Raw genomic sequence first — 24288 nt, forward strand, 5'->3', positions numbered from 1 at the left:
TTATCAGTCCTTTTTGGGGAGAAACATTTGTCCATGAAAGCAGTTACATTTTGGAGACTACTAATGAAGCCAGAGAGCAGAATAACTTGGTTTTCATTAAAATTGTGCTATCAACTATGATGTATAAATGTTTAGGAAAAATAATACAGAAGTGCAACTGTGAAAAAATGTTACTAAGATTCATACCTACTGGAAAAAGGACTATAAAGTGAGATCACTAAGGCTAGTCAAGAAACCTACAAATTACCTTATTTAGCTCCTTGATTATATAAACTGATAAATTTAAGCCTGGAGATACTTAATGACTTGGTTAAAATCACCTTGCAAAGTAGTAAAAGTTCCTGGAGAAAAGAGCATACTTGACTCCTATTTCAGTGTTTTTTATAGTACTTGTGGTCATGTCATAGTCCTGCACCCTGTACCCTGTACCCTCCTAATTTGAATAATGATGTATTCTCACTGCAGATTCAACCACCAACCTTTTGAAAGTGTAGCCTCCCCCACCTTTTTGTTGTTGTGTGTGCCACTTCATTCTTTCTTGTGAGTGGTTGCCTTGATTGTATTCATGGATATGATGGTAACCAACAAAAGTGGTAAAATAATAAGTAATAGGCATGAGTTTCACATAGGGTTTCACTAAAGCAGCTATTGTTACTAGCTTTTACTGGAAAGCTAGGTCAGGTGCTGAGGGAAAGATATATAAAGGTAGAGAGAAGGAAACCAAATAAATTGAGTTGAAATAATATCTAAGTATTTAGAGTAAATTTGCAATTTATTTTCAGAGTTGAAGCAAATAGCTACTTTATCATTTTTTCCTGATAATTTCTCTAGTTCTTTGCTATCATAATTTTTGTTCCTCCATTTTTTTTGAGGGGGGTGAGATTGGTGGATAGGAAAAAGCTGACATTTATTAATAGATAAGAGAAGATAAGAAAGCATAAAAGAGAATGAATGGAAATGAGAATAAATTGCCCTCTACTATTAGAATAAACCACGGATTAAGGCATTTTGCCACCAGGAATAGAGATTTTTCTTTATAGAATCCTCAGTTTTTGATCAGATAGAGTTGAGATATCTTCTTTGGTTTCATAGCAGCTCCCTGAAGATAGGAACGGGCAGATACCATTTTCATCTTAAATAGGAAAATAAAGTGACAAAAAATGAGTTAATGATTTAATTTAATCAGTATGTAATTTATTCAAAGTTATCTAATCAATAATAAATTTGGGGGTAAATTTTAGTTTATTCCTGTGTTATTTCTACTAGTTGCTACACTGTAATTTAAATGACATTTAACGATGATTTTATTCATTTCTGTTGTCAAATACAGAAAATACAGACATCTTTATCGGAAACACTTACAACCAATTATCGGAAATTTGATCCTAAAGCAACTCCTTCACAAAATATACCTCGAAACTTCACATCAGCTGATTATGGCAAACTCAAAGAAAAAAAAGACCATCTGAGGACACCTGCCAAAAGTACTTTATCTGAATCATTACCAAAGGTTGGTTGGTAAAATTTCAAAAGTAGTAATTTTTTAAATTAAAAAAGACAATTTGATGTTACATATCACATATCTAGTATCAGACATACTAGTAGATATAAAACCAATTTCTTAAAAGTTTCAATTTTTTGTGATACCAACTTGAAATGTGTGTGTTTGTGTGTTTTTTCTGTCACTGTCCACAACTTAATGGCATCTTGGCAGCTTTCATAACTTTCTAGCATTCACCAATGTATAGGTCCCTGATGTGGGAAACTGGTTCTGAGTTGACATTTTCCAGTGTTACCCCAAGTTACCTCCACATCTTGCTGCTGGATTCTTTACTGAGCAGTCAGCGCTCATGGAGCAGGTGCTGCTAGCAAAGTAGCTCAATTCTAGCTGCCTTCCACATGTTCAACTAATTCAAGGGGAATTCATTCATCCTTTCCATGATAAATGGCAGTGTAGAATGCTCTACTTCTGATCTCTCCTTCTCTTCTCTGCCACCCATCTCTCTGATTTCTTTTTACTCTGCTCAGCCAGACATAGAGACAGATAAACTAATTTTTTACCTAGGTTTATGTCCAACTCGGGAGTGAGATGCCAACCTCACCTTGAAGGCACACCTAGTCTTTCTAAGGTTGCTGTTAAGAGTTATTTCCTCACCTGTCTTGGGAGTTGAGGGGAAAAGTATCTCCACCCCTCTAAGCTAAAATATTATGTGGTTCTCTCCCAATTTCCTTAATATAACTGGGAATAAGGAAGTTGTTTGGTGATTGTAAGGCTTGCTTTTACGTAAAACACTTTTTAGTAAGCCCCAGAGAAGGATCTGGCCTTAATTATAGGTCACTTCTTTTAGAATATCTGTTACTAGCACTTTCCCCCCTCAGCTGTGTACCCCTGTTGACAATTCCAGAGCAAAAGGAAGAGTTCCACTCATATCCTGTTATATCTATCTATCTATCTATCTATCTATCTATCTATCTATGAGGCCCGATGCACAAAATTTGTTGAATTTGTCTTCCATTCTTTTCAGCCACCTTATGACCATTTCTCTGAATTCTTTCTCTGACAGGTTGCTTGCCTCCATTTTGTTTACTTCCTTTTCTGGTGATGTCTGCTTTTCTTTCTTATGCGGGCTATTTCTTTGTCTCCCCATGGTCTTTCTTCTCTGGATGTCTGGTTATGTAGTTCTCTTTCTCCTTTCCGTGGTGGGGTGTAGAGCTCCTCTGAATCCGCGTGTTTGCGCCAATTGGGGACCAGTGTTCTGGGGTTCGCAGCTGTTTGGTGGGTGCTGCAGTTGTAAATTTTCAGGCTTCCGATAAGATCCACTTTCCCCTTCAAGATGGCGCCGTCTCCGCATCCGAGTGGGTTGCTCTGGGAGGGAACCTAGCAGCAGCTGGGGCTGCCCGGTCAGGGGAACCCTGTCCAGCAGTCCCCCACCTTCTCCTGGAGTATAGCTGTCCCTTAACTCGCCAACAAACACTCCCCGTGCGACCCTCCGCTGTTCATTCTTTCTGCTCCAGGACAAGGCTCCGGACAAGTCTGTCTATTCTGCTGCCATTTTTTGTCCACCCCCCCCCCCAATGCACAAAATTTGTGCAAGGGGCTCAGCCCTTGCAGCTGTGACAGCTTGCCTTGGCCCTTGCAACCCTGGCTTCATCCAGAAGGTCATACGGCTGTCTGGTCTAATTAGCATATTATGCTTTAATTATTATAGATTATCCAACTCATAGAAGTTATGAAAATTAATTTACATAGCTTAGAGAGGCTTTTATATAAAGCTATTTTCTTGTATTTACTACTATATTATTCAGAATATGAAATGATTTCTATTAAAGAATGACCTTACTTTAAAAAACTTTTAATTGAAATATATGAAAGGAGAATGCAACTTGATGAATTTTTATAAAACCAAACATAACCTTGTAACCATCACTCAGATTAAAACATGAAATGTTATCACCTCGGAAGAGCTTCTTATTCCCTCTTCCAGTTACTAGCTCTCCCCCAAGCCAACTTTTTTTTCAGTAATACTTTTAATTACATGATTAATTATACAATTTCTACTGTTCAATATCTATACTAGTAAAAGGGTAATATGCTAATTAGACCAGACACCTTCCGGACATCTTCCAGACATCCTTCCAAACAAAGCCACAGTGGCAGGAGCCGAGGTTAGGGGAGATCAGGCCGGCACTGGGAGCAATTAGGGGGCGATCAGGCTGACAGGGGAGGGCAGTTAGGGGTGATCAGGCTGGCAGGGGAGAGCAGTTGGGGGTGATCAGGCTGGCAGGAGAGCAGTTAGGGGGCGATCAGACCAGCAGGCAGAGGTGGTTAGGGGCGATTAGGCCGGCAGGGGATCATTTAGGGGCATCAGGCCTGTAGGCAGAGGTGGTTAGGGGTGATCAGGCAGGCAGGCAGGCAGGCAGGCAAGCAGTTAGGAGCCAGCGATCCTGGATTGTGAGAGGGATGTCTGACTGCCAGTCCAGTTGGACATCCCCCGAGGGGTCCTGGATTGGAGAGGTTGCAGGCAGTTTAAGGGACCTCCATCCATACATGAATTTCATGCACTGGGCCTCTAGTTTTATATAAAACCAGTTACAATATACATGATTTTCAAATGTGACAATACTTACCAGACTACATAAATGTGCAGTTTACTTGCCATTATGAAACTTTATCTTAAAAATACCTTCAGAAAAGTAAATATGCAACCAATTCTCTCAGCTTTATAAAGTATGATTAGAAATATACATTTTAATTAAAAAAGACAATGATTTATCACATACTGAGTAATCAGTTATATTTTAAAACTTTTAATAATCTATACATGAGTATAGGTTAGATAAAAGTATTAATATAAAACTTCAGTACTATAATGAGATGGGCATATCTTCTGACATTTAATTCTAGGCAATTGAGGTAATTTCCTACACAGTTCCAACTTATAATATTAGGTTTATTATCTGTTTTTGCATTTTCTATAAATAGAACTATATATTTTTTGCTTTGGCTTTTTTTTCACTTAATATGTTTGTGTGTTCATCGATATTGTTGCTTGAAGTTGTAGATTAGTTTTATTTCTATATAGTATTTCATTGTGTGTCTGCACCACAGTTTTTATATTGTATTGCCAATAGACATTTGGGTAGTTTCCAGATTGGGTTTTATGTATAGTGTTGCTATAAAAATTCTAGTACTTAACATGTATGATTCTAGTACTTAACATGTAGGTTGGATATGTCTCTAGGAGTGAAATTGTTGGGTTATAGGCTTATGCATAATGCACTCCATCTTAATAGATACTGTCTGAGTTGTTTTTACTCTGATACAAAATGTATGTGTGTGTTTCCTTACACTTCAGTTCTCTAACTCTCCAGACACTAACTGGGTGTCCTACAATTTGATTCTGTTCTGACACTATCTATCTGGACTTAATGTAAACACCCCAGATTAAGGGCTCAATCCCACAAGGCTCCCACTTCAGATGCCAGTCACAGTGTTGGCTTGCTACCATTTGTACTACTGACCAGCTGGCTATTAATTGGGGGTTCCTATAACCCCCTCCTCAATTTGCTAGTATGACTCTCAGTACTAAGGAAATTACTCACTATTTCCAGTTCATTATAAAGGACACAATTCAGGAATAGCCAAATGGAAAACATGCATAGTAAAAAAATGAAACTAAGGAAGAAATCAGAAATTATCTTGAGACAAATGAAAATGAATACACAACAGTCCAAAACCCATGGAACACAATGCAAGCAGTCCTAAGAGGGAACTGGATGAAAGAAGGTGAAGGGATTAGCCAAAAAAAATATATGCATAACCCATAGACACAGACAACAACAGTATGGTGATGGCCCAAGGGAAAGGGTAGCTGGGTGGAGGCAGTCAAATAGGGAGAATAGGAAGACATCTGTAATAGTGTCAACAGTAAAAATAAAGAAAAAAAATTAAAAATAACATATTTACAAAGTCCAATGACTAGGCTTCCTTAGAGATAGATTCTGTTGATCCCTCATTTTCCCATGTAAGGGCCATAATTTCTGGGTTTTTTTTTGCATGTCTCATTTTTTTCTTGAAATCTGAACATCCTACCTAATAAAAGGGAAGTATGCAAATAACCATCACTCTGCTACGCCCACGATTGGGCCGGTGGCAGGCTGGGGGAGGGACTTGGGGTGGCCAATTGGGCTGACAGGATGAGCGGGGGGCGCCCCCTGTTCCTCCCGCTGGCCCCAACGGCCGGTACTGCGGGAAGACAGATGGAGCTGGCAGAAGGCACTGATGGCGGAACTCGGGGTGGCCAATTGCATGGCTGCCAGCACCAGTTTTCCGCCAGCAGCAGTTTTCCTCTGGCCACCCGCTGACCGGAGCACCTCCCGATCGGAGTTCCTCTCGGGGTGGCCGATCGTGCTGGCGGGAGGCGCTCTGATCGGCGGGTGGCCAGAGGAAAACTGCTGCTGGCAGAAAACTGGTGCCGGCAGCCAGGTGAAGGAAGGTCTATTGCACGAAACTTCGTGCAACGGGCTTCTAGTCAAAAATAATATAATGTGAGCTCTGGGAATCAGATTCTACCCTCTCCTCTGGGTTTGTTGTTGCTTCTCCTTGTCATAGTTGTTATTGTTTGTTTAGTTACCTTTCTAAACTAATCCTGTAAAGTTTATATTCTTTTAGTTCCATTGAAGTCTCTACTTGGTTAGCTTTATGTTCAGCTAATGTTTGAACAGATATCTCCTTAAAAGCTTGGACCAACAAATCTCCCAAACTTTGCCATGGACTATTTGTTAGGGCATCCACTCAGCTAGATAGTTGACAACTCAGCCTTAGCCTTCAATTCCTGCTTGTGCAGACCCTCAAGATCTGACAGAGGTAAGAGCTTAGGGCCTTTTCAGGTCTTTACTGCGCTACTCATAGCCCTGTGCATGTGCATGGCTTTCTATATTTTCAGGCGTATGTCAGAGCTTTCCAAAAACCCTTTGGACATCTCATTTACAAGCTGTACTCCTAAATTTTTGTGTAACCTATCATTTACCCCAACTGATAGTCCTTGTCTCAGTGAGCTACTAAGTTAAAACACTTGCCTGTAATTGTTTTTAAGAAATGCTACTCCCTAACCCACACACACCAAGTTGAAAGTTTTTTTTTATTGAGTGAGCTCTGAATCAGGTCAAAAACAAAACTGCCTTGTAAGGTCTTCCAGAGAACCGCTGTACAAGTCAAATAAGGCCAGCCCTTTGGGAATACAGCTTTGAAAGAACCCCTATATGGCTGCCAGGCTGGACCAAGAATATGGGCTGTCATTTTTTAAGGGTAACATAGAGCTGGAGGGCAGAGGATGGGACAAGGAAAAGTTAATGGAAAATAGCTCCAGGTTTTGGCAAGCTTTGGTTAATTCAAAGAGATCTGAAAAAGCTGACACCATTTTTATCAGTATTTTCTTTGCTTTATGAGAGAGCGAATTTTTGGAGCTTCTTACTCTGTCATTTTTGCTGATTTTGCTGACCTTACTTTATAAAGATACTTTTTAAAAATTATAAAACTTACAGGGCAATACGGAATAACAAACATTGACTAATGTGAATTACTTTACCAACAAAAAATTGGCAAACTTGTTTTCTTATAAATAAGGATTTTTGTTGAGAGAGCAATGCTCCCTCAGTTCTTTGGTTTTAATAATTGCTAGAAAAATTAAAGTCCCTCTTAAGATTGGTGATTGTTAAAACTGTAGTGTTTTTTTCTCTTCCTTTCATTCTCTCCCTCTCCACTCTCTAATATCTTCTTCAGTAAGTTCAAGGGAAAGAGAAAGTTCACTATTGTATATTATTTTTAAAGAAAGTTATAAAAGTTTTATTACTGAGAACATATAAATTAAATTCTTATTCAAAATTTATACTTCATAAACATGCTAACAATAATGGAGAGTTATTGATTACTAAAGACTCAACTTGACTTTGTTAACAACATATGTTTTATTTGATGGGATAATGTGTTGTTTTTCTTTTTGGGTAGGCATATACTGTGAAGACACCAACGAAACTAAAAATCGATAATGTGTTGTTTTTCTTTTTGGGTAGGCATATACTGTGAAGACACCAACGAAACTAAAAATCCAGCCAAGAGAAAACAAGAATGCACCCATTGAAGAAAATACTAAAAAGAGAAAAATGGTCTTTGAGTTTGATATTAATTCAGATAGTTCAGAATCTGCTGATCTTCTGGTAAACACATTGCAGATAATTAGTATTTATTATTTGTTTACATTATTGTCTAATTTATTTCTTGATAAAGAAATATCTATCATAATATTTATTAATACTAAATACAGTAGAACTTTATTATAACAGAATCCTAGGCTTTTATAGCATTTTGAAGATATTAGGGTTCAAATAATTTCTCTAAAATTTAGAAAACATAGCATTTTGAAATACTTGATATAACATAGTTGCATTTGAAATAATTAACCATATTGTTTTCCAACAGTGTTATAAAGGAGCTTTTACTGCATTTTCTTTTTCTTTTTTAAAAAGAAAGGTTAGCCCTAGCCAGTTTGGCTCAGTGGATAGAGCATCGGCTTATGGACCAAAGGGTCCCAGGTTTGATTGTGGTCAAAGGCATGTACCTTGGTTGCAGGCTCTTCCCCGGCCCAGGCCTTGGTCAGAGCTTGTGCAGGAGGCAACCAATTGATGTGTTTTTCCTCAAATCGATGTTTCTCTCTTATCTTTTCCTCTCTCTTCCACTCTCTCTAAAAATCAATGGAAAAAGATCCTCAGGTGGAATTAACAAAAAGAAGGAAGGTTAGGCCCTGGCAGGTGTGGCTCAGTTGGTTGGAACATTGTCCCATACACTGAAAGGTTGCAGGTTCAATTCCTGGTTAGGTCACATACCTGTCTGTGGGTTCCATCTTCAGTTGGGGTGCATATGGGAGGCAACCATCAGTGAGTGGTTCCCCTCCCCTCCCCTCCGTTACACTTTCTATCTTTCTAAAATCAATAAGCAGGCCCTCGGGTGAGGATTTAAAAAAAAAAAGTGAGTAAATATTTTTAATGTTGCTGCAGCCAAATTTGTTATTCAGGGACCCTCTTGATTTTGCATATTATACGTGTTCCTTACATGCTCCTTTATTTGACTTCACTTATTGGTTGAAATCTATATCAAGGTATTGGTTGACAACTGTAACATTATCGATTTTAAAGAGTTAATGTATTAAAGATGGCCTGTATAAGGAGGATATTTCTCTTAGCAGTTTTTTTTTTATTGTTTAAAGTATTACATATGTGTCCTTTTTCCTCAATTGACCCCCCTGACCCCTGTCATCCCCGAGGGCAAGCCCCCACTGCCCCAGTGTCTGTGACCATTGGTTATGCCAACATGCATGCATACAAGTCCTTTGGTTGATCTCTAACTGCCCCCCTTCCCTGCCCCTTGTCTCTGCATCTATTTTTGTTCATCAGTTTATGTTGATCATTATATCCGACATATGAGTGAGATCATGTGATATTTATCTTTCTCTGACTGGCTTATTTTGCTTAACATAATGCTCTCTAGTTCCATCCATGCTGTTACAAGTGATAAAAGTTTTTTATAGCAGCATAGTATTCCATTGTATAGATGTACTACAGTTGTTTAATCCACTCATCTGCTGATGGGCACCTAGGCTGTTTGCATATCTTAGCTATTGTAAATTGTGCTGCTGTGAACATAGGGGTGCATATATCCTTTGGTGTTTCTGGTTTCTTGGGATATAGTCCTAGAAGTGGGATTACTGGGTCAAATGGGAGTTCCATTTTTAACTTTTTGAGGAAACTCCGTACTGTTTTCCACAGTGGCTGCACCAGTCTGCATTCCCATCAGTAGTGCATGAAGGTTCCTTTTTCTCCGCATCCTCGCCAGCACTTGTCGTTTGTTAATATTTATTCTGACAGGTGTGAGATGGTACCTCATTGTTGTTTTGATTTGTATCTCTCGGATGATTAGTGACTTTGAGCATGTTTTCATATGTCTCTTGGCCTTCTGTATGTCCTCTTTGGAAAAGTGTCTATTTAGGTCCTTTGCCCATTTTTTTGATTGGATTGTTTATCTTCCTTTTGTTAAGTTGTATGAGTTCCCTGTAAATTTTGGAGATTAAACCCTTATCTGAGATAGCATTGGCAAATATGTTCTCCCATGCAGTGGGCTTTCTTGTTTTGTTGATGGCTTCTTTTGCTGTGCAGAAGCTTCTGATTTTGATGTAGTCCCATTTGTTTATTTTTTTCCTTAGTTTCCATTGTCCTAGGAGCTGTGTTGGTAAAGATATTGCTACGACATATGTCTGATATTTTGCTGCCTATGGAGTCTTCTAAGATTTTTATGGTTTTCCATATTACATTTAAGTCCTTTAACCATTTTTGAGTTTGTTTTAGTGTATGGTGTAAGTTGGTGATTTAGTTTCATTTTTTTTGCATGTATCTGACCAAATTTCCCAGCACCATTTATTGAAGAGACTGTCATGACTCCATGACTACACATGAAAATCAGTTATGTTTCTATACACTAGCAATGGATAAAAAAAAACCACAATTCCATTTATAATAGCATCTAAAATACAAAAAGAGACTTAGGAACAAATGTACCTAAGAAAGTGAAAGACTTATGATACACTGAAAATTAGAAAACATTGCTGAGAGAAATTAAAGAAGACCTAAAGGAATGGAAAAAAATTGTGTTCATGGATAGGAAGACTTATAATTGTTAAGATATTGATACTACCAAAGCAGTCCACAAATTCAATATAACTGCTATAAAAATTCCATTGGTCTTTTTGGCAGAAATGGAAAAGCTAATACTGAAATTCATATTACACAATCTTAGAAAAGAAAGGTAACATTGGAGGACTCAACAGTTCTTGACTTTGAAACTGACTACAAAAGCCAGTAATTATAAGTTACATAGTACTGTCATAAGGACAGATATAGACCAGTGTGATAAAATAGAGAGCCCAGTAATAAATCCTCACATATATAGTCAATTGATTTTTGACATTCAATGGGGGAAAGGACAGTTTTTTCAACAAATGGTGCTAGGAAATCTGTACGCAAAAGAATGAAGTTGGACTCTTACCTTACACAAAAATTGACTCAAAATGAACCTAACACCCAAACGTAAGGGCTAGAATTCTGAAACTCTTAGATGAAAGCATTGGGAGAAATCTGAATGACATTGAATTTGGCATTGACTTTATGGATATGGTACCAAAAAGCACAGGCAAGAAAAGAATAAATAAATTGGACTTCATCAAAATTAACTTATGTGCATCCAAGGTCACTAATATTAAAAAACTGAAAAGACAAGCTAAAGAATCAGAGAAAATATTTGCAAATCTGACAAGGGGTTAATATCCAGAGTACATAAGGAACTGCCATGCGATACTCAATGACAAAAACCACCCAATTAAAAAATGGGCAAAGGACTTGATTAGACATTTGTCCAAGACATACAAATATAAAAATGGTTGATAAGAGCATGAAAAGATGACTGCTATAGAATTACAAGGACAGACAAGGTTTTGTTGTTCTAAGTTTGGTTAAATTATTTTCATATGGTTAGTAATGAATGATCAGTTACTGTGCACTAAGTAGAGTTTTAATGATAGTTCACAATATACTTTCAAAATAATTTCTCTTTTTCAAGCTGGTCAGTTGGTGCATACTGGTTCTGAACATATCCAAATAGATAATTCTTTATGACTTTGAATTCTGCTAAAATCTTAGAATTCATGAAGATATTAATATTTTTCTTCTATGAAGCCTCTGAAGTTTTTGTTAAATGTGACTTTAATGAGCAGGAAGAGATAATGTGAACTGATTGCTTACCTGACCAAATTTGTGTAGCTTATTCATTAAGAAAATGGATTCTGCCTGGCTGGTATGGCTCAGTGGTTGAGCATTGATTTATGAACCAGGAAGTCATGGTTTGATTCCCAGTCAGGACACATGTCTAGGTTGCAGGCTCAAGCCCCAGTAGGGGGCATGTGGGAGGCAGCCAATCAATGATTCTCATCATTTATGTTTCTGTCTCTTTCTCCCTCTCCCTTCTGCTCTGAAGTCAATATCTATATCTCTCTATCTCTATCTCTATCTCTATCTCTATCTCTATCTCTATCTCTATCTCTATCTCTCTATATCTATCTATCTATCTATCTATCTATCTATCTATCTATCTATCTATCTATCTATCTTTGATTTTGGAGCTAGCCTACCTAGATTTGAATCCTGGTTCCACCTCTAACTAGCTGTATAATCTTGTGCAAGTTACTTAATGTTTGTGTCTCAGTTCCTCCCCTATTTAAAATGAGGATAATAATATACCTACTTCACAAAATTGTATTAAAACTAATTAAAATATGCAAAGTGCTTAAAACAGTGCCTGACATAAAGAAAGTACTAAATAAGTGTTAGTTAGTATTATTCGGGAGGATTACAATATTCATAAATTGATTAACTGATATTTTAATTTTTACGTGATTATAAATGCTTCTTATATAGTACTTAAGTGTGAGTTGTGTAAGTAGGCTGGGGAGTAAGGGGAGGAGAAGGTGGTAATAAAAAGACTCTGAAACTGAAACAGAAGTTAGAAAAATACTATTCACACTCAGCTTGTATTTTATATAACCTTTCAGGAATATAGTTAATAGGATCAAAATCTAGGTTTTTGGCAGAATGAGGCTATTTTGTCATAGTCTTCTTTCTTTAGTCTTCTTTTTTGTCTCTTTTTTCTTTTTTCTCTCTCTCCCCTCTTTTCTTTCTTCCCCCCTCCTCCTTCACTTTTCCCTCCTCCTCCTCTTCATACGTGGTATGTAGAAAAAAATGTAATAATGTAATATTTATGATGGCAAAACCCAATTTATATTTTTGTATTTTTCTTTAAGACCATGGTTTCAGAGGAAGAGAAATTGAAAAATCTATGCAAGAATAATTATTCAACAACTTCTCATTTTTGTGTCAGAACACCAAAAAAGGTAACTTACAAATTTATTTCAGAAAGCAAATTTCAAAAGCTGGACTTTAATTTTTTAATTAAACATATTATGATTTTATTTTGAATTCAGACCCCTTCATCTCTAACAGCCCTTGGATCTGCGCCGAAGTTTGGAGCTATGAGGAAAATGCGGGATGACCGTTGGGCTGTAATTGCTAAAGTGGATAGGAGAAAAAAACTAAAGGAAGCAGGGAAGCTATTTGTTTAATTTCAGAAAATCGGTGTGATTAAGGAGGCTAATAACAAAATTTATAGTTAACTTTTTCTCACTTTATAAAGAGCCAAACTTTTTCTGTAATTGAGGCTTTTTAATGTTTGCATACATTATTTCTTTATATTTTGGTATAAATGTGAAATAACTACATGTTATCTGAAAAATTGTATTCAGGTAATTAGATGATTTTTTTTTTTGTTTTTACCTTTATTTGTTATTCATGAAAAGTGTTTTGGCTAAGTTTCCAAATTATAAAGTTAGCCATTGAATGCTAGGAATAGACTATTGAGATTTACTTTTAATTCTTTACTATTAAAATATTTTGAATGCAAATAAATGCTTCTCCTTGATTCTGTATATAGCAACACTACTTACTATCAATTATCTGTATCGTTTAAGAAAAAATTGAAAGGAGTTTAATAAACAGATTTTGTTGCAAATGGCAGATTATTCTAATGTGACTCTGACAGATAATTCAGACTTCAGATGGATAAACTGATTTTTAAAAAAGTATCTGTTGCACAAGATTTTAGAATTTCATGGAAGTAGAACATCTTGCAAGCTATCACACTCACTCTTTGAGGAGGGTAAAATAATAAGTCTCATTCATAGACAGCTAATCATTAAAATTTTGATAATACTGCCGAAACCGGTTTGGCTCGGTGGATAGAGCGTCGGTCTGCAGACTGAAGGGTCCCAGGTTCGATTCCGGTCAAGGGCATGTACATTGGTTGCAGTCACATCCCTGGTGGGGGGTGTGCAGGAGGCAGCTGGTTGATGTTTCTCTCTCATCGATGTTTCTAGCTCTCTATCCCTCTCCCTCTTTGTAAAAAATCAATAAAAATAAAAAAAATTTGGTAATACTATTCATTTTTTAAAATCTAGAGTTCATTTTATCCAAAGTTTACAGTTCTGAAGTAGCTTTACCTAGTTTATAAAATAGACAATTTTTTTAGTTGCTGAAAAAAGGCTATACCAGTATGACTTCCTAAATTACTTCACTTGTCCAACATTCATTGTTGAATATTTATGGTGTGTCTACCTAAGGATGAAGCATAATTCTAGATACTGGGATACAACCATGAGCAAAACAAAATAAACCCTCTGCTCTTCTAGAGCTTACATTTTAGTGAGGGAAATAGACAATAAACAGAATAAATAAATGAAACATACAGTATATTAGTTAATGGTAATTGCTAAGGAGGAATAAGACAGGGCAGAGTAAGTATTAGGGAGCATGAAAGGGGTTGAAATTTTATGTAGGGTGGCCCTCACTAAAATGACAATTGAATAACATGTCTGTGGCTATCTGGGGAAAAATATTTTTGGCAAAAGGAACAGGAAATACAAAGGCCCAGAGGAGGGGGTGTGCCTAAAATATCTGGGAAGCAGCAAGGAGGCCACTGTGGCTGGAGGATAGTGTGCAAAAGGGAGAGTAGAAGGAGAAAAGGCTTGATAATTAACAGGATGGGCATGCAGATTATGTAGTGCTTGTAAGCTGCTTTAAGAGCTTTGGCTTTACTCTGAATAAGATGAGAAATCAGTAGATTTTTTTGAGCAAAGAAGAGCCATTCTTACTCATGTTTTAGCATATGGATCTTTCTTTCTGACCACTATATTGTAAACATTATGAAAAGGGGACAAAAGACTATAACAGAAAACAGGTTTAATGCATATGAGAGATGGTAAGTGACTGGAGCAAGGGTGACAGCAGGAGGGGAGTAAAGTGGTCAACTTCTAGATTTATTTTGAAAATTAGATGTGGGATGTGATAAGAAAGAGAAGGGACCAAGGATAGCTTCAATTAGTTTTGGACATGTTAAGTTTGGAATGCCTCTTGGACATCCAAATAGAGATGGTAAGTTGGTTTAGAGACAATTCCCGGGTAATGGTATAAATTTGGGAGCCAACAGCATGTTTAAAGTTATTGAAGTAGTTCAGATGAGAGATGGGAAAATTTCTTAGACAAAGTTTAAGTTCCAAACTTTTAGATTAGAAAAACATCCTAAGAAAAACATCCATAACTTTATCATTCTACTCCTAAAATGTCTCCTTCATGTAAATGTAAAAATTAATGATGTCAAAGAGCAAGTTGCTTTGGTTGATATAAAGGTTAGAAATAAATTATTCATAATTCAGGCAACCTGAATTGAGTATAATTAATAGTCCACAGGCTTTAGTAGTACATCAAGAACTTTAATCAGGGCAGGTCAACTGTGGGTTAGAAATAGGAAATGACAAACAGGAGACAGATAAGACTTAACATTATTTAAGTTATGAAATCAGAGTTTAGAGTTGAAGGTAACTAAAAAGTTCATTTCATTTAAACATCAGTAATTTGAGGCCTATAAAAAAGAAAGGGAGAAGTTAGTTTTAAAAAATGACTTAAATTGTGTATGCATATACATAATTTACATCAATACATAAATGTAATCATCTAAAATCTTAGTGTGCCCTTTTTTTTTCCCCTTTTGCTTTCTCCCTTACCTACTCTCTTCTCTCCATACACATCAGGGTCCCCCTCCACCAAATTCCCCTCTCCTAGTAACCTTAGAGAAGAACAGAGAGGGTATTCTTTTTTCCCTTCCATGGTAGATTGCTAGTAGATACAATGTATTTAATTAGTTGTATTTTTACATATGCAAGCATGAGTTTATTATAATAGGTATATAGTGGGATCTTATTGTTTTAATTTTTATTTCTCTGCTGACATATGATGTGGAATATCTTTTCATATGCTTATTTGCCATCTGTATGTTTTCTTTAGTGAGGTATCTCTTCAGCCTTTGGTCCATTCTTATTTTTTTAATATTCTTTTATTGATTTCAGAGAGGAAGAGAGAGGGAGAGAGAGATAGAAACATCAATGATGAGAATCAGATTGTCTGCCTCCTGCATGCCCCCTACTAGGGATTGAGCCCGCAACCCCGGGCATGTGCCCTTGACTGGAATTGAACCTGGGACCCTCTGGTCTGCAGGCCAACGCTCTACCCACTGAGCCAAACCAGCTAGGGCCTTTTGTCCATTCTTAAATCAGGTTGTTAAGTTTTAAGAGTTCTTTGTATATTTTGGATAACAATCCTTATCTGATATGTCTTTTACAAATATTTTCTCCAGTCTGTGTCTTCTCATTCTTTTGACATGATGGACTTTTTAGCTATACTTTCATTTTTAGTGGTTGTTCTAGGATTTGCCATATACATCTTTAACATCATAGTTTACCTCAAATACTATTATGGCACTTTACATATAGTATAAGAACCATACAGAAATATATTTCTACTAGAGGCCCGGTGCACGAAATTCGTGCACGGAATGGGGTTGTCCCTCAGCCCAGCCTGTACCCTCTCCAATCTGGGACCCCTCGAGGGATGTCCGACTGCCCGTTTAGGCCCGATTTGGGATCGAGCCTAAACAGGCAGTCGGACATCCCTCTCACAATCCAGGACTGCTGGCTCCCAACTGCTTGCCTGCCTGCCTTCCTGATTGCCCCTAACCGCTTCTGCCTGCCAGCCTGATCACCCCCTAACCACTCCACTGCCAGCCTGTTTGCCCCCAACTTCCCTCCTCTGCCGGCCTGGTCACTCCTAACTGCCCTCTCCTGCAGGGTTGATCACCTCCAACTGCCCTCCCTTGCAGGCCTGGTCCCTCTCAACTGCCCTCCCTTGCAGGCCGGGTGCCTCCCAACTGCCCTCTCCTGCTGGCCATCTTGTGTCCACATGGGGGCAGGATCTTTGACCACATGGGGGCAGCTATATTGTGTGTTGCAGTGATGATCAATCTGCATATTACTCTTTTATTAGATAGGATAGAGGCCTGGTACAGGGGTGGGGGCCAGCTGGTTTACCCTGAAGGGTGTCCCTGATCAGGGTGGGGTTCCCTTGGGGCATGGGGCGGCCTGAGCGTGGGGCCTCTGGTGGTTTGCAGGCCGGCCACGCCCCCTGGCAACCCAAGCGGAGGCCCTGGTATCTGGAATTTATTTTCCTTCTACAATTGAAACTTTGTAGCCTGGAGTGGAGCCAAGCCTGGGGCTCCCTCCGTGGCCGGCAGCCATTTCTGTTGGGGTTATAATCGAAACTTTGTAGCCTTAAGCGGGTGGGCCCGGCCAGGGTGTGCGGAAAGCTTTGCTTCCCCTGTTGCCGGGCCCACCCGCTTAAGGCTACCCTGGCCTGCTCTCTCAAGCTCCGTTCTGCTGCCATTTGTGTTTGAATTTGTTTACCTTCTATAATTGAAACTTTGTAGCTTGAGTGAAGGCTTAGGCCTGGCAAGGGCAGGAGGAAAGCTTGGCTTCCTCTCTTACCTAGGAAACCTTGCTCTCTGTGGCTGTAGCTATCTTGGTTGGGTTAATTTGCATACTCGCTCTGATTGGATGGTGGGCATGGCTTGTGGGTGTGTAGGAGGTATGGTCAATTTGCATATTTGTCTATTATTAGGTAGGATTATTAGGTAGGATTTCCCATTTCTGTTCTTTCTTGACATACAGTTTACTTGTTAACATACAGTTTACTTCTACATATATTATAAATCCCACAATGCATTGTTATTTTTGCTTTAAGCTGTCAATTGTCATTGTTTCAAAGTTAGGTGAAATTCATATAATTATGCACTTTAAAGCAAATATATTTTTGGTATTTAATATGTTCACAATGTTGTGCAAACATTACCTTTATTTAGTTTCAATTTTCCTTATCCCCAAGGGAAACCATGTACTCATTAAATTGTTTTCCCTTATTTCCTACTTCCCCCAGTCCCTGATAAACTACTAGTCTGCTTTCAAACTCCATGGCCTTACCTATTCTGTATATTTCAAATTAGTGGAATCAGACTATACATGATCTTTTGGTTTTTTAATCCTCACCCAAGGATATTTTTCCATTGATTTTTTTAGAGAAAGTGTGAGAGATAGGGAAAGACAGAAATATCCATGTGAGAGAAACACATCAATTGCTTGCCTCCTGCATGAACCCCAACCAGGGCTTGGGCCGGGGAGGGGTCTGCAACCGAAGTACATACCCTTGACTGGGAATTGAACTCGGGACCCTTCAGTCCACAGGCCAGCCCTCTACCCACTGAGCAAACCAACTAGGACTATTCATGATCTTTTGAGTCTAGCTTCTTTCACTTCATTTGTTTTTTTAACACACATAGCGAAGGAAGTTAACTGCATTACTAGTATTAGTTTATTATTTCTTGGCTTCCACAGATTAATTTACTAACAGAATTCTTTATTGATTTTTACATATAACAATACGGTGATTCTTTTAAAGTAAAAGGTGTACTAAACAAAGATGAGAAAAGTTAAAATAATTTTTGGTGAGATTAATAACATTGTTGATTAGTTGCTGAGAAGTGGTTACACGTGTTATTGTGAGTACAGTTAATACTGCTCATATTATTCAGCCAGAGAAATAATATCTAATTACCAAGAGGTTATATAAAGTAACAAAAATAGAGTGAATGATATACTAAGGGATAGAGAAGTAAGTTTTGATATACAGGAAAGAATACTTGATACTGATCTTTTATAACACCATGAGTTTTATTACAGAATATGTTAGCAATTCCTATTAACATTTATATATGATCCTAACTTAAAAATGTTTTGAAATGGAGAAAGCTTTTGTAAATTCATATGAATGTGGCGTATTGGGGGTTTTAACATATTATCAAAAGAGAGAAGTAAATTGACATAATTTTTATACATACTAAATTAGTTTTGTCTCTCCACTTGAGAGCTTCAGATAATACAATGATTAATATGCACATTAGGTCCAACTCTACTTACTATCAATTATCTGTATTGTTTAAGAAAAAAATTAAAAGGAATTTAATAAATAGAATTTGTTTCAAATGGCAGATTATTCTAATGTGACTCCTACAGATAATTCAGACTTCAAATGGATAAACTGATTTTTTTAAAAGTATCTGTTGCACAAGATTTTAGAATTTCACGGAAGTAGAGCATCTTGCAAGCTACCACACTCTTTGAAGGAGGCTAAATATTAATAAGTCTCATTCATAGCCAGTGCCATTCCTCTGTTTAATTGAATATTGAGGCTTTATTTTCCTTTTAAAAATGAGTTACAATTTTAATGTAATAAAAAGGTCATCAGGAAACTTTGATTTTAGTATGGCTTTGTTGTAACTATTTATAGAACATTAGAGCAGTTAATAATGTCTCTTTTTATCTAATTATAAACTCTGGAAATAGCACCTGCATTTCCACTTATTTATGCATTTAATAAGTATTGATTGAACATCTAGTATGTGAAAGAGTCTGGTTTTACCATGACAGGTAAGCCTCTCCATTTATGGTGCCTACATTCTAGTTGGAAGGGAAGAAACAGAATAAAAATGTAAACGAATAATATAATATTAGAAAGTTATAAGTGCTATGAAAAAAGAATGAGATAGTGGGATAAAAAGTGACAGGGGCAGATTTAATGGTCAAGGAAGGTTGTTCTGAGGAAGTAATTTTTATCCTGAGATGATGAAGCCATTTGAAGATCTGGTGAAAGAGCTCTTCATCATGAACAAATAGCACATGCAAAAGCCCTGTTGCAAGAACAGGTTTAAAATATTCAAAAGAACATAGTAAATAAAAGGTGGAATGAGACAGTGGTATGACATGAAGTCAGAGTAATAGGCACAGGTCATTTCTAGCTACTGGATTTTTAAGAACAGCTTTGTTGTGGTTTGACATACAATAAACGGCATATATTATTTTCCTAGGGCTGCTATAATAAAGGAGATGGTTTCTTCATTTCTGTTTCTGATAGTTCAGGGTTGGAGTATAGAAACACCATAGATTTTTGTATATTAATTTTATATCCTGCAACTTTAACTGAATTCATTTATTCTAATGATATTTTGGTTGAAAAAAGGTAGGTTTACAGTTGTGAGTACATAAAACACAGTTTATTCTTATATTATTACTACCTATCATTACCATTTGAACAACTGTAAAACTACTTCTGCCAACCCCTGTATATATAGTATCATGTAATCTGCAAACTGATAATTTTACTTCTTCCTTTTTGATTTGGATGCCTTTTAATTCTATTCCTGTTCTTTGGCTAGGTCTTTTAATTCTATGTTGAATAAAAGTAGCCATATTGGGGATCCTTATCTTATCCCTAATCTTAGAGGAAAGTTTCCATCTTTTCATCATTGAGTATGATGTTAGCTGTGGATTGTCATATATGGCCATTATTGTGTTGTGGTACATTTCCTGTACATATGCTTTGTTGCGAATTTTAGGAAAACAATGCATAAACAATATAGCAATATTGTTGTATTCCTATAAATATTCTTCAGCTTTGTTCTCTGAGTCCGTTCTGTTGTTTGCAAATAGTTAATCCTTTTGGGTCTTGCTTTAAAGATTTGTTAGACAGGGTCAGAGCAGCATTTAGTCTAGGGCTAATTTTTCCCTACAATTGAGGCAAAATCCTTCTAAGTATTCTACCTAATTTCCCATGAATTAGGACATTTTCCACTGTTGTTAGTTGGACCAAGCACTATGCCTATTTCTGTGTGAGTCCCAAGACTGCTGAGATTAATCTTTCAGGTATTTCTTTTCCCAGCCTCATCTAGTTTCTTTACATGCATGAGTTTACCAGTTTTCAGCTGAATATTCCAAGAGATTATCTGCAGATCTCCAGAAATCACTCTCTCTCTCTCTGCATTTCTCTCCTCTGTAATAGGTTTCCCTGTGAACCCCAAGTGCCTTGGACTCCATGGACTCCCAAGTCCATCTCCTCAGTTTGGGGGACACTTCTTGCCTCTGCCTTTGATACCCATCCCTGCACGAGAAACTTTCTTCCAGCAGGAAGCTGTAGTTCCTTTGTTTTCTGTCTCTTTGGGGTTACTTTCCTATATTGCCTAACCTTTCATGTGTGTAGAACCATTGTTTCATGTATTTTGTCCTGTTTATAGTTATTTGAGATGGGAGAGTAAATCCAGTCTGGAAATGAAAGTTCAATCAGCCTGGATTCTCTTAACAATATGAGATCTTATGTATTAGAGCCCCTTTGAAAATAAAATTATTACCCAAATGCATGATATTTTTTTATAATTCTTCTAGTAGTAGGCCAAGAGTATGTCAGTTACCTATTATGTGTATACTAGAGGCCTGGTGCATGAAATTCATGCATGGGGGGGGGAGGGGGGTGTCCCTCAGCCCAGCCTGCACCCTCTCCAATCTGGGACATCCCTCTCACAATCCAGGACTGCTGGCTCCCAACTGCTTGCCTGCCTGCCTTCCTGATTGCCCCTAACCACTTCTGCCTGCCAGCCTGATTACCCCCTAACCACTCCCTAGCCAGCCGGATTGATGCCTAACTGCTCCCTGCCAGCCTGATTGCCCCTAACTGCCCTCTCCTGCAGACCTGGTCACCCCCAACTTCCCTCCTCTGCCAGCCTGGTCCCTCCCAACTGCCCTCCCTTGCTGGCCTGATCGCCCACAACTGCCCTCCCTTGCAGGCCTGGTCCCTCCCAACTACCCTCCCCTGCTGACCATCTTGTGGTGGCCATTTTATGTCCACATGGGGGCAAGATCTTTGACCACATAGGGCAGCCATCTTGTGTGTTGGAGTGATGGTCAATTTGCATATTATTCTTTTATTAGATAGGATAGAGGCCTGGTGCACGGGTGGGGGCCAGCTGGTTTGCCCTGAAGGATGTCCCAGATCAGGGTGGGGGTTCCCTTGGGGCGTGGGGTGGCCTGGGCGATGGGCCTGTGTTGGTTTGCAGGCTGGCCATGCCCCTCAGCGACCCAAGCAGAGGCCCTGGTATCTGGGATTTATTTATCTTCTACAATTGAAACTTTGTAGCCTTGAGCGGAGCCAAGCCTCCTGCTGGCTCCGTGGCCGCAGCCATTTTTGTTGGGATTTATTTATCTTCTATAATTGAAACTTTGTAGCCTTGAGTGGAGGCCTAGGCTGGCCAGGGTGTGCTGAAAGCTTGGCACAGTCCCACAGTTTCTGTACTTTCATCATCTTGCGTGAAATCACATGAAACAGGTTAAGTTTGGCATCCTCATTTTCACTTTACTCTTTTTAGATTTCTTCTCACTACATGTTAGCTCACATTCCCAAGATTTGGGGTCCCTTGAAATGGCTATTGCTGGTATATCTTCCAGATTCTGTCCTAACCTCTCCATTCCCCCTCCAGGTAGACTTGCCTATACCAGGCCTAATTTTTTTCATAACTTTCATTAATTATAAAGATGAGGACAAGTGAGGACTTACAGGGTTATCAATAATCTGTAATAACATCTATGATTTATTGATCATCTGCTATGTACTAGATGTTCTATATATTTTCTCTAATTCTATTAAACAACTAACCACAAGTGAGGTGTGCGGGACTCAGAGAAGGTTTTGCAGAAAGGGTGCTTTCTCAGTTAGGTCATGAAGAATGAGTAGGAGTTAGGGGAGATGAGGCATGGAGTGGGGGGTCAGGCAGATGTTACAGAGGGAACGGCATATGAAAAGACTTAGAGGGAAGAGAGTGACTAAATTGAGGAACTCAGTTCAGTTAGGCTGAAGAACATAGAAAGTGGAGAAAGGATGGAGAAGATAAGGGGAGGGGTGGGAGCTGGGGAAAGATGAAATTAGAGATATGAAGGACTTTATAAATGATACTAAGAAGTTTGGACCTTTTTTCTCAGTATAATGGGAAATTCTCATTGAACTTTAGGCTTATTACAGTGAGGCAAATGGATTGAGGGGGTAAACGAGTTATAGCTATGGAGATGGAAAAATGTGGTTTTAAAAATTCAATAATTATTCATGCACTCCCTTAGCCATTTATACATTCAACAAATACAGTGACTGCCCACTGTGTACGAGGCACTGTGACTAAATATTTGCTAAGTAAATAAATGTTGAATTATTATAAATTAGCTATCAGTTATTGAAGACGTATTATATGCCAGACATGGTGTTAAGTATTCTACATAAACAATAAATAAATGAAGAAACTGAAGTAAAGAGAGATCAAGCATGCCAATGTCATATAGTAAAGGATTTGATCTCAGATCAGTTTAATATCCTGTCAGATTTGATCTTTACTTAAATGATTGTTATCTCACATGTAAATTTTATGAATTTCCTACTTAGGACTGCTTTCGCTGTGTCCCATAGATTTTGGGTTGTGTTTTCATTGTTATTTGTCTCAAAGTATCTTTTGATTTATTCCTTGATAACATTGTTAACCTATTCTTGTTTAGTATCATGTTATTTAATACACACACACATGTTTAGTATCGTGTGTGTGTATTTTTCAGTTTTCCTTGTAATTGATTACTTCTGTGGTCAGAGAATATGCTTGATGTGATTTCTTTTAAAAAATATTTTTATTGATTTTAAGGAGGAAGGGAGAGGGAGAGAGAGAGAGAGAAACACAGATGAGAGAAAATCATCGATGGGCTACCTCCTGTATGCCCCTGGATCAAGCCCACAGCCTGGACTGGGAATCAAATCATGACCTCCTAGTTCATAGGTGAATGCTCAACCACTGAGCCACACCAGCCAGGCATGCTTGATCTGATTTCAATCTTCTTAAATTTTTTGAGACTTGTTTTGTGTCCTAACATGTGGTCGATCCTGGAAAATGTTCCATGTATACTTGGGAAGAATGTATATTTACTCTGAAGACATCAATTAAATTAATCAGATCTAGTGTGTCATTTAAGGCTGCTGTTTCCTTGTAGATTTTCTGTTTGGAAGAGCTATCCATTGATGTCAATGGGATGTTAAAATTCCCTACTCTGACTGTGTTACTTTCAATCTCTCCCTTTATGTCAATCAAGATTTGCTTTATATATTTAGGTGCTTTTATGCAGAGTGCAGAAATATTTACAAGGGTTATATCTTCTTGGATTGATCCCCTTATCATTATACTAGAGGCCTGGTGCATGAAATTTTGTGCACTGGGTGGGTGGGGGGTGGTCTCTCAACCCAGCATACGCCCTCTTGCAGTTTGGGACCCCTGGCTCCTTACCACCTGCCTGCAGCTGAGGCAGGAGAGGCTCCCACCACCGCCGCTGCACTCGCCAGCCATCAGCCTGGCTTCTGGCTGAGCGGCACTCCCCCTGTGTTGGGCGTCTGTCCTCTGGTGGTCAGTGCACACCATAGCAACTGGTCATTCCACCGTTCAGTCTATTTGCATATTAGGGTTTTATTGTATCGGATATGTCCTTCTTTGTTTCTTGTCTTTGTTTTAAAGTCTATTTTGTCTAAGTATTGCCACCCCACCTCTTTTTTCTTAACATTTGCATGAAATATCTTTTTCCATCTTTTTACTTTCAGTTCGTGTCACACGTAAAATTATTATTTTTGTTTTACTCAAAAACATGTGTGCCAATTGTCCTGGATTTCTATAAAAAGTTGTCTTGGCTTTGTAGATAAGCAGTAATTTTATTTACATCTAAATGAGTACTTACGTAAAATTTGGGGCACTCAAGCCCTAAATAAATTTTCATTCCCATATCTTAGATGATGTTAAGGTTTTTTTCCTCCTTCTGTGTGCATCCTTTGTAATATTAGTAAATATTAATAAAG

General features: G+C 38.0%; 1 protein-coding gene across 1 annotated transcript in view; it reads left to right on the forward strand.

Moving 5' to 3' along the window:
* The window catches only part of SYCP1 (synaptonemal complex protein 1), a gene marked incomplete at its 3' end in the record, with an annotated part of 71184 nt that extends 58465 nt beyond the window's left edge, over window positions 1–12719 (forward strand). Inside the window, exons 29-32 of the mRNA XM_079761740.1 lie at window positions 1331–1510; window positions 7573–7716; window positions 12402–12491; window positions 12582–12719. Coding sequence (XP_079617866.1) covers window positions 1331–1510; window positions 7573–7716; window positions 12402–12491; window positions 12582–12719 — 552 coding nt within the window. The remainder of the gene's footprint in view (window positions 1–1330; window positions 1511–7572; window positions 7717–12401; window positions 12492–12581) is intronic.
* Between the last annotated feature and the right edge of the window lie 11569 nt (window positions 12720–24288).

This window comes from Cnephaeus nilssonii (assembly GCF_951640355.1).
Source record: "Cnephaeus nilssonii genome assembly, chromosome: 21".
Classification (NCBI taxonomy): domain Eukaryota; kingdom Metazoa; phylum Chordata; class Mammalia; order Chiroptera; family Vespertilionidae; genus Cnephaeus; species Cnephaeus nilssonii.